This window comes from Dioscorea cayenensis, unplaced genomic scaffold (assembly GCF_009730915.1).
Source record: "Dioscorea cayenensis subsp. rotundata cultivar TDr96_F1 unplaced genomic scaffold, TDr96_F1_v2_PseudoChromosome.rev07_lg8_w22 25.fasta BLBR01002169.1, whole genome shotgun sequence".
Lineage (NCBI taxonomy): Eukaryota > Viridiplantae > Streptophyta > Magnoliopsida > Dioscoreales > Dioscoreaceae > Dioscorea > Dioscorea cayenensis.
The window spans coordinates 28,447-46,436 of NW_024088560.1; the positions used below are offsets into that span (position 1 = coordinate 28,447).

General features: G+C 32.7%; 2 protein-coding genes across 4 annotated transcripts; both read right to left on the reverse strand.

Moving 5' to 3' along the window:
* Window positions 1-2,668: 2,668 nt before the first annotated feature.
* On the reverse strand, window positions 2,669-4,213 carry LOC120257541 (BTB/POZ domain-containing protein At2g24240-like). Its single transcript, XM_039265003.1, has one exon. The coding sequence runs from the start codon at window positions 4,117-4,119 to the stop codon at window positions 2,794-2,796; it is 1,326 nt and encodes a 441-aa protein (XP_039120937.1). The 5' UTR covers window positions 4,120-4,213; the 3' UTR covers window positions 2,669-2,793.
* Window positions 4,214-9,060: 4,847 nt separating this feature from the next.
* Window positions 9,061-17,526, reverse strand: LOC120257540. Of its 3 annotated transcripts, none has more exons than XM_039265001.1 (15): window positions 17,234-17,526; window positions 15,920-16,123; window positions 15,661-15,842; window positions 15,280-15,406; window positions 15,014-15,211; window positions 13,347-13,418; window positions 13,194-13,251; window positions 13,036-13,104; window positions 12,555-12,808; window positions 11,836-11,921; window positions 10,478-10,529; window positions 10,306-10,392; window positions 10,182-10,223; window positions 9,198-9,272; window positions 9,061-9,122 (listed from the first exon to the last, which is right to left on the reverse strand). In XM_039265001.1, exons 1-14 carry the CDS (start codon window positions 17,339-17,341, stop codon window positions 9,264-9,266), a joined length of 1,548 nt encoding a protein of 515 aa, XP_039120935.1. In that variant the 5' UTR covers window positions 17,342-17,526; the 3' UTR covers window positions 9,061-9,122; window positions 9,198-9,263. The 3 variants fall into 3 exon arrangements, with proteins under 3 accessions (XP_039120935.1, XP_039120936.1, XP_039120933.1); XM_039265002.1 differs by having other exon boundaries at window positions 12,555-12,682; window positions 13,335-13,418; XM_039264999.1 differs by having other exon boundaries at window positions 13,335-13,418.
* Window positions 17,527-17,990: the final 464 nt, after the last annotated feature.

Here is a 17,990-nt window from a genome sequence, read left to right on the forward strand (position 1 = left end):
TAAATTTGGGCATATTATATAATATAAATAAAAGCATTAATAACTAAATAGAACAAACTTAAGAGGTGTGTGTATATAATATATATATATATATATATATATAACAATTTTGGACTTTTTCATTCTTGTCCTACTGTTACCATATAACATATACTCTCATTTTTACTTGTTAATTTTATCTAATTTATATTTATTAAAAAAATGAGTTAAAATTAGTTGATAATTTAAAATTTATAAAAATTATATTAACCTTTCAATATTATTTTTATTTAAAATATGTTTTGGAAGATATATAGTAAAATATAATTTATTGTAAATTATAAAATTACATTAAATATAAAAAATAAATTTGAAAAAAAAAAAGATAATATTTAATGTTGTATAAAATTTCTAAATTTTGCAAGTTAAAAATAACAGAAAAAAACTCCAAAATTTGACAAGTAAAAAAGAACGGAGGGTGTAAGTTTTTTTAATGAAATACAGACAAATCATGTGTTAAATACGTGCACAAACATGAAATTACCACCTCAACAAATATGTACTCTCATCTTGCGTGAACTGAGATTCGAACTCATCGCCTCAGCAAGACATGAACACGTTACATGTAGAACCCGATGTAAATAAACTAGTCATTATGGTATAAAACATTTGAAAATGCATTTTATAGAAACATTATATACTTAAATGAAATTTTCTTAAAAACATCATGTAATTTTAAAATTAAAATTTTTAGAAATATTTGTTTAAAAATTCCAAGAAACATAGCATTAGCTTGATTAGTGAAATGACAATTAACGGATTCGGCCCACTCCAACAACCCAAGGCCCAATGCTCAATGGGCTTCTTAAGAGGGATATGACAAACTAATAAATTTAAAAAATTATTATTTCAATAAATAATATATATATATATATATATTATACATACAACATAAATGTGTTTATTCATATTTATTATGTAAATATTAACTATGATTAACTCACCATCCCTATTACCTATATAATGTTAATGTAAGTAAATATATATGAGGATGCATAATACATGTCGTTGAATGGATTTCCATCCAACGGTTGTGCATGGTGTAATGAACAATATCGTCGTGTTTATAAACACAGTGGGATGTACAATATTTTGATCTAAATCGTTCAATTAATTTCAGCACTGTAATTCAACGAATCTGAACTGTTCAACTTTCTTTCTCTTACATCTATAGCATTTTTTTATAAACAAACTAACAACTAATAAACTCAAGCTAAACTCCAATTAACTTTTACTGTACACACTAATTACTACTGTGCTCAACTGTGGACATTCATATCATGAAATATTCTTTAATTTTAATTTTAATTTTAATTTTTCAATACAAACAAACCATGAGCTCATACTATGATACTTTGAAGCAAAGAAACAAGTAGCTTGTCTGGGGTCACTCACATTACTTGATAACAAAGGCATTCATTTGGTCTTCTTGTTCATCTTTTTCTCTAGACATACCACCAAATATTTTGTCTCATTTAATATATATATATATATATATTTATTTCTTGTGATCTAACTAAAAGACTAGTATATATAACAAACAAAGATTTAGGATAGAAAAGTGAAAGGTGGTAGATCTACAAAAGCAAAAACAAAAAGAAAGTTTGAATGATACTGAAAGAGATATATAAATATATACACTTGCTTCAATGACACTGAAAGATATATACACTTGGTCAGAGACTGATAAGATCGAAACGGTTTATCGATGAATAATTTGGAATGAATTTTTTTAAGTTTATCAATTGGATGGGAATTTATCGTCAACTTCTGTTTTCTGCTGAATTGTAACTGCAGTAAGCTTACTGATTCTCTAAAATCAAACTTGTTTACTGATTCTGATCATAAATTCAGATATGCAGAAAAGTGATATTGCATTGGAATTTCATCGATTTATCGTTGTGTTTAGAACATAATAGAGAAGATATTTACTGGTGTTAATAATTCATGAACAATGTTTTTGTCAGAAATGAATAATGACTATAGCAATCACACTAGTTCTCTAAAATCAAACGATTAAAGTATCGGAGGAGAAGATGTATGAAAAGCAAACACCGGAACATCACTGATCGAAATAATCAGAATGCAGGAACAATGCTGGCAAATCATCCATAAAATTTTACCAATTTTGTTCAGCAGATATGTTTAGTAACAAAAGCACTGTAAGGAAAAAATTACAAGCACTGAAGTAGGGAGAAATGTGCAAAGCAAACAATGGATCAGTGCTCATCGAAAGAAATCACAATATATGAATGATGTTTGCAAATTATCGATAAGATTTTACCAATTTCATTCATCAGAGATGTTTACTAATCACGTCGGTTCTCTCAAATCTAACAGTAAGAAATAAAAAGAGTACAGAATTGGAGATTAAAACATATGATTGAAAAAGAACCACACTACATGAACAATGTTTGCAAATCATCAATCAGAATTCTCACCCATTTCATTCATCAGAAATGAACAATAACTATAATAATCACACCAGTTCTATCAAAACCAAAATTGATTACAAGAACAATGAAAAAAGAAAACTAAAGCATCGAACGATATAAGACATATGTGAAGCAAAAAATGGAACACATTACTGATCAAAGAAAAATCACAATATATGAACAATGTTTGGAAATTATCAATTAGATTTTACCAATTTCATTCATCAGAAATGAATAGTAACTATACTAATCACAAACACACTACTTTTTTTATCAAATCAAACTTGTTAACAAGAACTCAGTGAGACATACATATTGACTAAAGCATCGGTGAAGAAGCCGGCGGTGTCTCCCAAACATCAAACACATTCTCCTCACTATGCAAAGCGAACAACCGATCACCACCAATCGAAAAATCACAAATAGCACCACCTTCACTCTTCCTCAACGTCGAAGTATGCACAAATTCAGGTCCAGAAAACACCGATACCGTATCATTCATAGCCAAAAACAACTGCCCACCATGCGAAGCCAATCTCGGGTAACAAAGCTCTTCCTCATTCACATTCCTCCTCCCTTTCACCTTTGTCAATTTGCTCCTTGAACTCCACCTCACACCACCACCATTCATTCTCAAATCTAAGAACCCCAAATCATCATACTGATTAACAACACAAACAGAATGGTTATCCTCCATTGCCACAACATCAAGAACTCTCTTATCGTCGCTTACCGTATCGGTCCAAGACCAAACAACATTCTTCTCCCTAAAATCAAGTAATGCAATGTAACAGTGCTCAGTTTTAGGAAACAAAGTTGCAGAAATCAAACACTTTGGTGAATCCAACCATTGGAGAGAATCAGAATCACCAACAGGACAATCAGGGAGTTCATAGAAAAAATCAGTTTGCAAGCCGGAATTTTGATCCCAAACACCAATTCCATACTCATTGTACCTCCCTTTGCAACTGGCAAAGATCTTAGAATCAGTGTGGTTGAAGCTGAGAGCGCCAGCAGTGAAGCTCCGGAGCTGGTTTTCATGGCGGACATGGAAACGATGAAGGAGCTCGGAGGAGGAAGACGAGAAGAGAGCCATACCTCGGGCGGTAAGAAGGATGTGGGAGGGGTCAAGGAAGGCGGCGGAGTTGATGCGTTGGTAGTCGAGAGTGATCGGAGGCTGTTCGACGAAAGTCCAGTCGTAGACGTGGAGGATGGGGCCGTGGGCGACGCAGCAGCCGCCGGAAGGGGAGGCGGAAATGGAGATTCCATCGCCGGGGGCGGTGCCGGAGATGGAGGTGGAGTAGCGGAGACGATTGCCGTCGAGAGGACCCCAGCGAGCGGCGCGGACGAGAGGGAGAAGGCCGTAGAAGGAGGCTTCGCGGAGGAGAAGGCGTTCAGGAAGGGAAGGGGGGAGGTGGAGCTCGCCAGAGCGGAGAAGGTCGAGGAGGACGGAAAAGCACGCCGGATTCCGGTCGAGGAAGTACTCCGGCGCGGAGTTAGCGCCGGAGGAGGGAGGACGATTCCAGTGGGAATCGATCAGAGCGCCGAGCATGGAATCGCGGCCGGCGACGGAGAGAGTTGTGGTGGTGGTCTCGAAGAGCTCGCCGCCGACGTTGAGGCGGACTCGGTCGGAAGGGAACGCCATGAATGGAGCTGGAAAGAGAGGTTAGAATTCAAAGGTTGGAGCTTTGGGATTGGAAGGCCATGGATGGAGGTTGGAGATTCGAGGTTTGGGATGGGGACGGGAAGGGTGATGGAGGTTGGAGAATGATTGGGATGGAGAAAGATGGGAGCTTTGGGATGGAGACGCCATGGATGGAGGTTGAAGAGAGGTTAGGATGGAGAAAGATGGGAGCTTTGGGAAGGGGACGCCATGGATGGAGCTTGGAGAAGAAGAGAGAGGTTGGAGATGAAGAAGAGAGAGATTTAAAGATTGGAAATTTGGAGGTTTTTATTTGGATTTGATGAATGTTTGAATGGAAATTTTTTTTTTTTTTTAATTTTGGGATTCAAATGGGAATGGAGGAAGGATTTGAATTGGAGATCAAGAGATGAAATGGAGAGGGATTTTGAAATATCAAAAAATATTTTATATATATATATATATAAGAAGAAAAGTATTTGGGAATATTATAAATAAATAAAATAAAATAAAAATAAAATAAAATGAAGTTTGTATTATGTATGTTCAATATTTGATTTTTTTATATTTATTTTAGGTTTTTTTTATAAATTCAACAAAAATGTTATATAGCATAAATAAAAGTTTTCGATTGTTCAATTCATACATTTTCACAAGTTTGCACTCATAATTAAAAATATATTATCATCACTATATCCAATGAGATGCCGGTATCATTAGGTTAGAAAATTTGATGTTTGATTTTTTCTTAAAGTTCTCACTTGAAATAAGTTGATGTATTTATTTAAAAAGTTTTTAATGATTTGACATATAAAGATATATATAACCATTTTTAATCATAAATTATTTGAATTTAATTATTTTAGTTTTGTCAATTGTCATCTAAAAATCATAGCCCATGTGCCTCCTCAAATTACATCTGTGAGTAATTCAAAAATCAAATAAATGTTTCATATTTGTGTATTTTAATTTTTTTTTAACAGAGATTAAATTAAATATTCTTAAAACATAATTACTTCAACTTTCCCTACAAGTTTTTTTTTTTTTACTTTTTTTTATTTATTTTTACATCCTTAAAAACATTGCTATCTTCCAAGCAAGTCCCTCAAACATGACAAATTAAAACTTACACAAAAACATTCTCCAATGGAGAAATGTATTTGTGGTTGTGGGTTTGGTTTCCACCATATTATTATAATCAACAAAAGTTTTAAATATTATGACATGAATGGGAGGCATTAATTGCATCAAATTTTAAATATGTTACACTAACATTAATATATATTCATTATTTTTTAAAGTTAATCCACTATCTAACGGTGGAGGGGAGGTGTATCTTTTAGTAGTTGTAATATTATATATATATATATACCATATATTTATTGATATTCCTCATATTTTTAAAGCAATACTTGTTTCTTTTTTTCTTAATATTATATGAAAGTCACATAAAAGACTTACTTTCACTATTTATTCAAATAATTTCAACATGAATATTTTAAGTTTCTTTAAAGGAAATATTAATTTATTTTATTCAACATGAATTAAGTTGTTAGTTGTAGAAAATAAGGTCAAGCCATCAAGGGAGATATTTTAACATGAATTAATGATGATGATAATAATAATTTTCACCAAAAAATAATAATAAATTTAATTCAAGAAAAAAGATTAATTATTTTTTTAACACGAATTAAGTTATTAGTTATAGAAAGTTGGGTCAAGAGTAATGTGTTAACATGAATTAATCATAATAATAATAATGATAATACTAATTATTATGATTATTATTTAATTAAAAAGCATAATTTGGGGAAATTATTAATGAGATTGATCATGAATACAAGACATGAACAATAGGATCCAAGTTGTATATATTAGCCTCCATTAATTAATTGGGAACACTATCATTAAACTATTTATTTGATGTTAATGATAAGAAAGAAAGAATTTTTATTTTATTTTATTTTTTTAATGTAGACGAATTTTCACATCAAAAGGACTGAAATGTTTTCTGACTTTGAAATGAATTTAATAAAATATTTAATATCTAAAAGAAATTTGAAATTAATTATACAAGTTTTTTCTTGATTCTCTTTAAATTATTTTAAATATTTAGTCTTATTATTCCTCAATAAAACTTTTCAACTTGTGATAAAAATTAAAACCAAGAGATATATATTTTACAATTTAAAAAAAAAAAATTTATTATTAATTTATTAAGAAGTTATGTGTGTATAATTTATAAATATAGACATTAATTTTAATTACATCTAAATAATCAAAACATTTTCGAAGTAAGTTTTCTCAAAAATTTTATTTACATAATTTTTATTTATGATTAATCAAATAAAAAAAATTAGTGGCATGGTTGAAAGTTAAGAGACTTTAATTTGAACTAATCCAACTATGGAGCACTTTCATTTTATTTATTGAATATTTGAATTCCATGTAAGACACCACTTAATCTTTGAATTAATTTAATTTTTTGGTCAAAAGTTCTCATTGTTTACTATGATTGACCAAGTCAAAGAATATTGGCCTAAGTTGAAAGTCAAATTTGAAAGATAGTGTTTGGGTTATATTTTTCAATGTTTATTATTATCTTATTTTCTTATGAAAATTGAAAGGTTCATGAATCAAATTATTATTATTTTAATTATTTTTTCTAAATAATATATAAAAATGAGTTATTTATTATTATTATTATTATTATTAGTAATTTTCTAAATAAAATGGGGAGGCTAGATAAGGACGATGTCTCACTCCGCACAAAAAGAAGTTATTATTTTTTAATATTTTTTTAAGATATAAACTTACAAATATAGATTTAAATTTAAAAATATATATTTATTCATATAATTATTATATCTAATACTTGAGGCCATGGAAGAGGTGCCTCGTGAGGGGGTAAAATGGTCTTTTGACAAGTGATTTTAAGGTATTATAGGGGTACATATGTAAAAATACCTTTTTGATAATTTACTCTGTATTTGAAAATGAAAAATTAAATATTAAGCAATTAATGTTGTTAGAAACTCAGAATGGATTGATGAGGTTGTGGTGATCACATTCTCAAGGATAAATTAATTAAATAAATTAATTTTGTTATTAATAAAATATTAATGTCAAATAAATATTATACCTTTTTTTGCATGCCGGCCAATGTGATACCAAAATACAACACATGCATCATGCTCATTAACTCATTTCTCTAGAAAATAATAAATTGTTTATATTATTGCAACAATATAAATTATTTTTCAAAAAAAAAAAAAATTGGTAGAACAATTAATTCCAGTACTTGGTGTTGATGAATTCCCAAAACTATTTTTTTTAAAAATAAACCACAATTGCATGCCAATTAAATGACATTTTTTTTAGAATATTCCTATAAAATAACAATTTGCATACATATCCCAAGAAACAACCCAATATTTCCATTGAAAATTATAATTTAAAGCATTTGAATAATATATATATATATATATATATATATATTATTTATTTACGAAAGGCTAAAGAGCAAATGGGCACATAAACATCCGCACATAACCATTATTCACACTCCTAAAAAATATACCCTCACATAATGTTCAAATTCTTACAACTTATGAAAAGTTCTAACAGAAACCAATTATCAATAAATTACTTAGTTGTTGGTATATATATATTATTTATAGACAAGAATAGCATTTCAGTAATTTTGAACACACATGCATATTATATGACGTGGCAATAAAACAATATAAGCAAGAAGCAAAAGTAATTGGTACATAGAAAATAACACAGGCCTATGCAACTAAAGAAGGCAAAAATCCATTGTGGTCCAGAATTAGTGAAATATATAATTAATTAAAAAATTAAAAAAGAAAAAGAAATTGTATATACAAACATATATATCAATGCCAAACAATCAATATCACAACTACAAAAAAAAGCCATCAGAAGTACACTTTGGAATAGAATAGGAATATAATTACTAAAACATGATGACAACAATACTAATATTTCAAGCACTTTATGTTAAGACATATCACATATATAGCATGTTAAGTGTCTGTGTTTGATAATGACAAGAATATCTGCAAGCAGAAACATAGAAACATAGAACATGACCCAACAACAATGAATCAGAAATGACAAACACAGGATAAGTTCAACAAACAAAGCAACAAAAAGAATATCAAAAGAAGACAAATATCATCATCTTGAAAGGGGTATGATATGATTTTTTTTTTTTCTTTTTCATGCTTAAAACTTCTGTGAAATATAATGTCATAACAACAAAAACAACTATCATGCACTAACTAGAGAACTTTGCAGTAAGAAATTAGCAGGTTAAACTCAATAGATATTGTCATACCTTCTTGAGTGTTTAAAACAACACTTTCTTGCCACTCAACCAATATGCTGCTTTGATTTCATGCGACAACAGGATCGATGGTTAATTCGGAAGGGATGAATACTTGCAGTAGCATATTTGACGTTAATTTATTTCTATGGGGGTACTGCCCTTTGATTCCTTGTCAGCTTTCGAAGTTTCTACATTTGCTGATTCTTTCTTTGCCTTGTTGCCAGTATTAACAGTGTTGTGTCTGGAGTCCATTGATTTCTTAGGAGCATCATGCTTCGGTTTCTTGCGAATCTCAGGCAGCTCAGTCTTCGGATTGCCGCTGATTCTCAGAGTGTGATCCTTCGCTGTATTTCCAGCTTTTGGATGTTCACCCTTTGATTTCTTATGTATCCTAACGAGTTTGGAACCAACATTTGCTGAAGTACCAGACCCTGCATGTTCCCTGCTGATATTAGATGCAATTTGTTTATGTTTTCTAACATGCAAGGTGCCGGTATTGTTTGGAGTCTCGTTTGGTTCATCATCGGAGGAGCTGGAAATGATAGCAGCTCCACGCATTCTTCTGCGTTTATGTTTTTTCCCATCAACTCCATGACTTGTGCTAATGATTTCACTTTTGTTGGGTTCAGATTTGGAAGCAGATGCACCTCCACTGAACATCAATGAAAAGTATAATTCTCAGCACAGAATTAACAGAACCGAAATCGTGGATAAAAATGGAACCTACCTCCTGGGTCGTGCATCTGAATTTTCTAGGATTTGTGTAGGATTTGAACTTCGTTTCTTCTTTTTCTTAACCGGGCTGATTGTATGCATTCAAACAGCAGAGAATGTCAGGAAAAAGAATTGGACCTAAATAAAAAGGCAATATATTACAAAGTAATTAATTAATCTATTTTCATCTTTGCACAATAATTTCTTCCAATCATACAGTGTTATAGTGGGAAGTGTCACCCAAGTAAACCCTGAAATCAAGTGACCAAGTTTCAGGCTGATTGCAACAAGCATTTGTCAAATAACAAGCTGCAATAGAATTAACCACATATCTTGCACCTTCACTAACACACTGCCAAATAAAACCTAATATGTATGTGGATGCATATGATATATAAGCAACTCAATAGAAATGGCAATAGCAACAAAAAAAGGAACAAGTGTCATATATTCAAAGAGAGAAATACATAGTAAGATGACAACAAATGAAAATTATCTTCACAGGACAAAACTAAGAGATACTCCGAAAGTGCCTTGTTATGGTCCTTTGGTCCTCTGGTAGTACCTTTTGAAAATTCTAATTGACGAATTACGTTGTAAGAAATCCTGAAGGATTAAAGCTACTGAATAAACTTTCCTTGGGAAAGATTTTTCTAAAGAATGTAAGTTAAAAAAGACAGATGTTAAAGTCATTAAGTAACACAAAATCAGTGCTTCCATAGAAGGCATTACTATCAACCACCACATGCTTTAAACTGGAAGTGCCTGTATTCACTACTCTATGCAGTAACCTCTCCAACCAAGCACATGCAGGCTTTAAAAGTATGCACAACAAATAACAGCATTTTGATACAGTCTATAGTAAAATGGAATTGAATGATCATGACCTACATTAGGGAGACCCAGGCATTTGTTGTGGCATGATATAAAATTTCAAGCAGCTTGTAACAGTATACTCATGTGTAAGAGTCAGCTGTAACTTATAAGGAAAACTTACCGGTCCAGAGAAGCATCCACACTTGGCATATTTTTGGTCACCCTGTTGCAAAGATTATGCATATGCACAGTTATTAGACACAGAAAAAATATTGATGGAGCCAAGATAGATACTGTTGACTCACCACATTCTTTTTCCCAATACCCTCAGCAAATTCCCAGCGTTCATTCTTGAGCAACAAAATTTCAACATCATCATCATAATATACAATCTGTGACCAACAAATTTTTAAATACTGAAGATGAAAATTGAAGTCAAGAATATAGATATAACTAGCCGTAGGATTGATGTCAAACCTTATGCTTCCTTGAAACAGGATCAAATGATTCAACCATGCCTTCATAGAACCTACAATGAAAAATGCACCATAATCCTTAAACATATCATGAAATAGCATTATGATACATAAATACACACATTCACTTCAACATAGGAGAGCTCCAAAGAAGTATTGAGAAACATTCTATGGCTAGCCAGCACTTCGACATCAACAGGATATTTTGGATTGGTAATATATGAATGATTTTGATACAAAATCAGTGGCTTAATCAAGAACTAGCAACCAACTGACTGCACCGAGGCTAATGTGGTAGAACTAGTTTTAATAATAAAATTCAAAATGTCACATGTATCAACAATAATTGATTTTATCAGTGCATAGTGTTTTTGTATTCTCACACAAAGGGCTATAGTAAAAATCAAAAGACATTTCTGCATAGCCATTTACATACTCATGCAAAGATTCTACAAAAGCAAAAATTGTTGTAGTTATTTAGTTATGTTTAAAATTCAACTGTGACAATATGTTATACATAAAAAAAAAAAGTCTTTCCATGTATTTATACACGATTCAAACAATGATATGTATAATATAGGACAATGATATAAATAATACCATTTCATAGAGGCCAGCTTCCATCAACAAAACTTGGGAATCTGGTCATACCATTGAATTGCATAGATAATCTAATACTGCTAAATAATTGCTAGCTAGACCACTAACATAATCAGCTGACTACCATTCCACACTAGAAAATTGCAATTTTTATTCATCTCCTAGGGTTTAGCGTTGTGACTCCCAAAATTACAGCTATAAGACTTTCTTGAGGAATAAAAGCGCATTATAGCCTTTAATCCCATCTACTGTTTTTTGAGATAAGAAATGTTCACGCTCAGGATGTCATAAAAAATAACATTACAAAATTAGCAACAAGATCATATTTAATAGGAGATTTAACTGAATGCGCCCAATAGCGAGGTATAAACTACCAAATAGATAGATACTCTGCAGTGCATGCAAGAACAACATGTTGCTCCATCTCAAGCTGATGGAAGAACTATGCCAGCAGTATTGAGAGGACAAAATTTAGAAAGATGACACTTAATTTCACCATGTGAAGTTAAACATATCCTCAAGAGAACAAAATGTAAGATGGTGGGTTTATCAGCAACATACTAAAAAGAATCTATTCTGCATTGTCACCATGTTGCTACTGCATCAAGTAATCTTACACATTCTAGTATGGTGATCCGAACCATCTACATTTCATTCCCAAGCATTTGCCATGTGCAGTAGTCCGGTAAAAAAATGTGCTAATATTTTATACAAATAAACAAAAAGATTTAGCCACAGTATGACAGGGACGAAGTTTGCCTGTTATCATCTGGCCACCATACTTTTATTTTCAATCCAATAAGGTTTTCATTCATTTCCATCGTATTTTGTGGTGCTTCAGATGTCTGACATAGAGAAAAAAAAGTGTGAAACGGAGAATGCATATAAAATAAAATTTTAAGAAACAAGAGAAGCAAACCAACATTAGGGGATATATATGTGTGTATAAGGTACGTTTCATTGCTACATCAGTTCCAGGGTAAGAAACATTGAAAAACAGCATGAGAAAAAAACAGTAGGCATGTTAAAAAGCCATATTAAGTTTGCACATAGGAAAGAGATAATAAAATCTCTAGCACATAAAACAATTATTGGACAATAATGTCAACCAACATAGTGAATACACTTCAAAACAGTAAAATTCAAAGGCCCCATGTCAAATAATCACAAATCCCCATCTAGAGGAACTTGTGAGCGGGCTAATAGTACGTCAGTCCCATTTCTCTCCTTGAAAATTTTTTTAAAAAAATTGAGGATACATAAATAGTGGAAATGTAAGTTTCTAGAATATCTTTGTATTTTGAACTCAAATGCAAAAAAAGACAAGCAAAATCATGAGTAATTATTTAATGTGTAATTCATATCAGCCATTTTTTTAGAATTATCTATATCCTGCAGCGGATAATGGATCTAAACTGACAGAAGACTTCCTAAATAATTTGGAAAAGAAATGGATGTCAAGCAGGAACACTGATTACTTTTCTGCCATGATGTCTGTGTAGCTTTCCTTCTGAGTCTTCAGTGACCTTAACTAGTCTTTTAGAACTTAAGCCAACCAAGGGTTTGACTTCTTCCCCATTTTGATTGGATACTAGAGATCCTTTGCCTGCAAAGGAGGGTGCATGACGTTCAGCCGTTAGTATCTCATCACCAGGCTTTCTAGCGAATTTTATTCCACGCAAACGAGTTCTCTTGGGATGAATTTCATCATTAAGATCATCACTAGAAACCACTGAAACAATAAAAATGTTTTCACCATGAGCTTGTAAGAGGACATAGGGTTCTCCTTATTCCAATTTCAAAATAAATCATTTCTGGATTGGTTTAGCAGATGGAGAATCACATTCAGCCTGTCAGGACTGTCTATGACCTTTTCTTCTGGTTACATTGTGTGCTATCTTTAGCACTTCTAGCCTGAAACTGGTGTGTCCCATTTATTGAACAAATTGAAAAGCTTACCTTTTCTGCGTTTTTCTTTCCGTGAACGCACACCAGTTGAATCCAAGATATCATGTGTACCTCTTGTTTCTACAAAAGTATTTCTGGACTTGATAAATTGAAGGAGTTGGCTGCAACACATAATTAACAACATCAATCATAAAATCACAACCCCGTACCTGACCGTGAAGAGATATGATCAGCGCTGCAGGCTTCTTCTGACAATCCTTCAAATCCCTGTTTGATGGAAAATAATGCACATAGCCTTTTTTAGGCCACATTCAATTAAGCAAAATGTGAAAGTAATGGAGAAAAATTACTATTTTGCATGCCTGAGGCAGCTCATCAGAATGGGTCCTTTCTGAGAAAGAATTGGTACTTTCTGACAATCTAGTAAGATCGACCTGACAATGACCAAACATAAGAACAAGAAAAATTACACCCATTATTGCTTTAAGCAATCAATAATTTCAGAAGGATTAAAAACCGAATACCGAAAATGAATGCACAAGAACAGATCCAAAATAGTAACTAAAAACAGCCTTCAAGGAAATGAAAACTTTAAATTTTTAGGAAACAAATGGGAGTAGGACAATAAAATTTGAAAAGCATCATTCAGACAGAATGGGTTTGCTTCACAGTTAGAATAGCAATAGCAGTTCACTGTCTTGAACAAGAGAGGAGAACCCATTGCATACATGTCCAAATGTTAATTATTAAATAAGTGGGGGAAAAGAGTAATAAATCATGTGCTTTGAAACAGTGTAGTCCCTTTGTTCTCTATTATGTCCTAGCTCACAAGGGAAAGAAGTACGCATATAAGTAACACTTAAGTATGAGGATTTTTGTCAGTTTCTTGATAAAACCCTGAAGTATCAATCATGAGTAGAGACTCCAATGTCCTGGCAGCAATAGAATGAAGAGAGGGAAAAGTTTTTGTATTACATAAGGGGTTATCAACATTTCCTTGCATATTGTTAAGCTGCATTCCATACATGATAAAACTATGAACTATTACATACGATGAACCATTAGTAAGAAAGTTGTACTATATAAAGAGTTGCGTCCCTTGTCCACTATCATGGTCCATCTCATGAAGGAAAGTGTGAAACAAGAAAGAAATGATTAAGAGTGAAGAATTTTTCTCAAATTCTCAAAAAAATCCTTGAAGTACCAGAAATGACTAGATAAAAATGTTATGCTAGCAAGAGAATGAAGAAAAATAAATTTATCAATACATATAAACGATCAAACCAGTCAGTGTATGTTTCTGTTCCATGCATGATACAAGTATTAACTTGCAAAAATAAGTGATTTGGGGGGGGGTGGTTGATCATTGATAGAACCAATAATTTTTTAAATGCATAAAGAAAATAAAGCTTTAAGAAATAGAGAATGAGCATATGAAAAATTGTGAGTATATAAAGAGATCAATGCATGGTTCTCATGTGTGGTTGTGCTTTCTTAAGCCATATGCGATACAGATATCAATGCATCAGCAATAGTTAAAAATGTCAACTCCATCAAATTCTTTCAACATAAAAGATTAGAGGCTAGAATGTTCTGATAGCAATAAAAAATGGAGAGAGAAACATTTGTATATATTTACAGAAGTCAGCATTTTGTTCATGACATTTAATGTTCTAAACATGACACACATATTAGCTACTAAAATAAGTGAGGGTAAAAATGGAAAAAAAAAAAACTATGTGCTCAAATACAATAATGTTCATTGCTCTCTCTTGCTTGTCAGGGTAAGACAGAAGCACATTAGCCAAAGTTATGACAAGGAAAAGTGCTGGATTATTGACATTTAATGCTCTAAACATGGCACACATATTCAAATTCACTATACTATAATGTTTTCTTATAGCAATAGATAATGACAGAGGTAAAACTACACAATCAGGTTATAAAGTAGCATTATGAATAGAGAACAAAGAACAAAGATGTAAGCATGATAAAAGTATATCATATGAAGCCCTTTTGTCATACACACCAGAGATTCGTTGGAGTCGGTTAGTTGACTCTGCTTCAGATTCACAAATTTATCTTGGCATATATCAGCCAAAATTTTACAATAATCACTCAAAGGCAAACTCATGGATTGGACTTTTTGCATCAAGTGAGGCTTTAGCTGTTTGGCACAGTTAGCAATAATTCTCTTCCCTAATTTGCATGCCTCAGATGATAGACCCTGAAAACAATATTGGGTCAGATTTTGAAGAGGAAATGAAAAAAGAATGAACAATATTACAGCGCAACCTTGTGGTCCTTTTTAACACAAGCTAGAAGGTGGTCAAGAAGCCCTGGGGAGATAATTTCACTATCCTCTATAATAAGTGTCATGACAGCCTCCATTGCTGAGAAAATGTTCTTAGCAGGATTTGAGCTGAAGATGTGACCAAAAAGGATGTTAAGCTAACTAGAAGAAAATCTTCACAGGAATCAACACAAACACACGGAAGCAGTCAAGAATTAGAAAATAATGATTAAATGATATTGAGAAACAGATTATTAGATTGCAACAGTTCAATTGTAGAACTTGAGTTGGGGCTTGTGATTGTTTTAGAATAAGGACAGGGCAATTGAGGCAAGCGGAGAACATTAGCCAAAGTATCAGTAAATGTTAATAGACCTCCTCACCTTATAGTTTTCAAGAAGTGGCAGAACATTTCCAGAATCAGTTCATGGCATTCGAGATCCAACATCATGAGACATGACTTATACTTTGCAAGGACTAGCAGCATATAAACCCTCTTGGAATATAATTGACTTGAGGTATCATCTAATCCACCAATCCCATCAACAATAATCCGAAATATCTCCTAACAAGGAAGATGAAAATCAAAGCAAAATGTGTAAAACAAGGCTTAATAAACCACACAATAAATTTTTCACATACTTTCATCAAATCATCTTTGTAAGGATTCGTTGGTGCTGTAATTCTTGTAATTTCACTTAAGCAAGACCCAACACGCATTCGAACATCAGTCTCCATATGCCCTACAAGTTCTTTCCCAATCAGCGCCTTCATTACAGGGTAAAGGGCAAGAGCCATAGAGTCTGATGGCAATTGATCCACCCTTGCCAACAACTTATCTGCTTCCTACATCCCAATCATAAACAACAGTGTCATCAAAAACACACAATGCAATAAGAACAAAACCATGGAACAAACAGAAAACACAAAACAGGGTTCTCAAAAGGATAATGAGACTGTATATACAACATGCAAGTGATTGAATAAAATGTGCTTTCCAATCTTGAAAAACACGTCAATTTTTGTCACAGAAATGCTCACTAAAGTAACATACTACAAATAGGCAAATTAAACTTCTAATCTCAACAAGACAACACTATCACAAGTCCCAAAACCACAAACGAAACACTTGAATAGCACGCAAATAATTCAAGATGTGTGATGATTAAGCACAGCAATTTCCATCACAAAGAAGGATAATGAAGTAACTTTCTTTTTCAGTACCATACTAAACTTCAAATGTCAACTATAAAACACAATTAGAACATCCCTAAAACCAAAAATCCAACACATTCAAACACCATGCAAATAATTCATAACAAGATGCAGTGAAACACATAATTTTTCCAAATTGGAAAAACAACCAGCAAGTGAACCACACTGAACTTCCAATCTAATCCAGAAAACACTATCTCAGGCTTTCCATGATCACAAGCAAAATACTCAAACAACAAACAAAGTGTCAATACAGTATGCTGTGCCTTGTTGTGATCAAACGCATCAATTTCCATCCCAAAAGGACACAACGAAGCAATAACTAAACTAAACTTCCAATATCATCCAGAAAACACCATCTTGAGATCCCCAAAACCATAATCAAAACACTCCATGCAAGCAATTCATCACAAAATCACACGTTCAAGCAACAACTTCTAATCGCATTCATAAAACACAACCAAAAACATCCTCAAAACCAAAATAAAATAATAAAAACAACACGCAAACAATTCAACGCACCGAACAATAACAAATAACATAAATTTCCATCACAAAAACACACATTGAACCAACAACCAAACCAAACCCCCAATATCACTCATAAACCACGATCCCAACTCCCTCAAAAACCAAAACAAATAAACCAACACTCAAACACCTCCACTACACCGCGCACCGAAAAAATGCGCCACCGATCAAAACCACAAAGAAACAGAAACTCAAAAGCAATGATCTCACATCGAGAAGATCGACAATATCATTGATATCGGAAGGAAGGGAAGCCAGGCTCTGGCCGACACGAATGAGCTCGGGCTCAAGCTCCCCCTGGCCACCACTGCCCGCCATTCACAGCGAGAACTCAAAGTGCCGCCCAAAACCGATCAGCGCCTCAATGCATTGGAATCCAGAGAAGGATCAATGGATCAAAAGCCTAGGGTTTGCGGAAAAGGGGAGAAGATTGGGCGAGCTTCACTGGTGGAGTTTGGGAAGGAAACGAAGCGAGGGATGATGCTCTATGTACGAGAACGAGGGAAATTTTGCCGGACTTGTCCGGAATTTATCAACTTTGGTTAAATTTATGTTTTGAAGTCCGGACACGTGTCGTGGACACGTGGACGCTGATGAGGGCTGATGAGTCTTTCTTTGGAGAAAAAAGTACAAAGGAATAAAAATATAATAATTAGATTATTTTTATTTATAATATTTTATGTTATTTTTTTTTAATTGTTTTTAATATTTAATGATAGATTTTTTTTTTTTTGAACACTTATTCTACCCTAGTAGAAGGCATATTATTATCATGAGCAATAAATGATGATATTAATGTGTTGATCCTTGGAAAACATTTTTTAAAATGTTATTTAATGGTTGTGCCATTGTGTTTTAATATAAAATCATACCTTAAACATACTTATTTATTAATCCAAAGAATTGACAAAACAAAATTGCTAAAATCACTAATTTTTAATAATTACAGACACTAATATGAATTCCC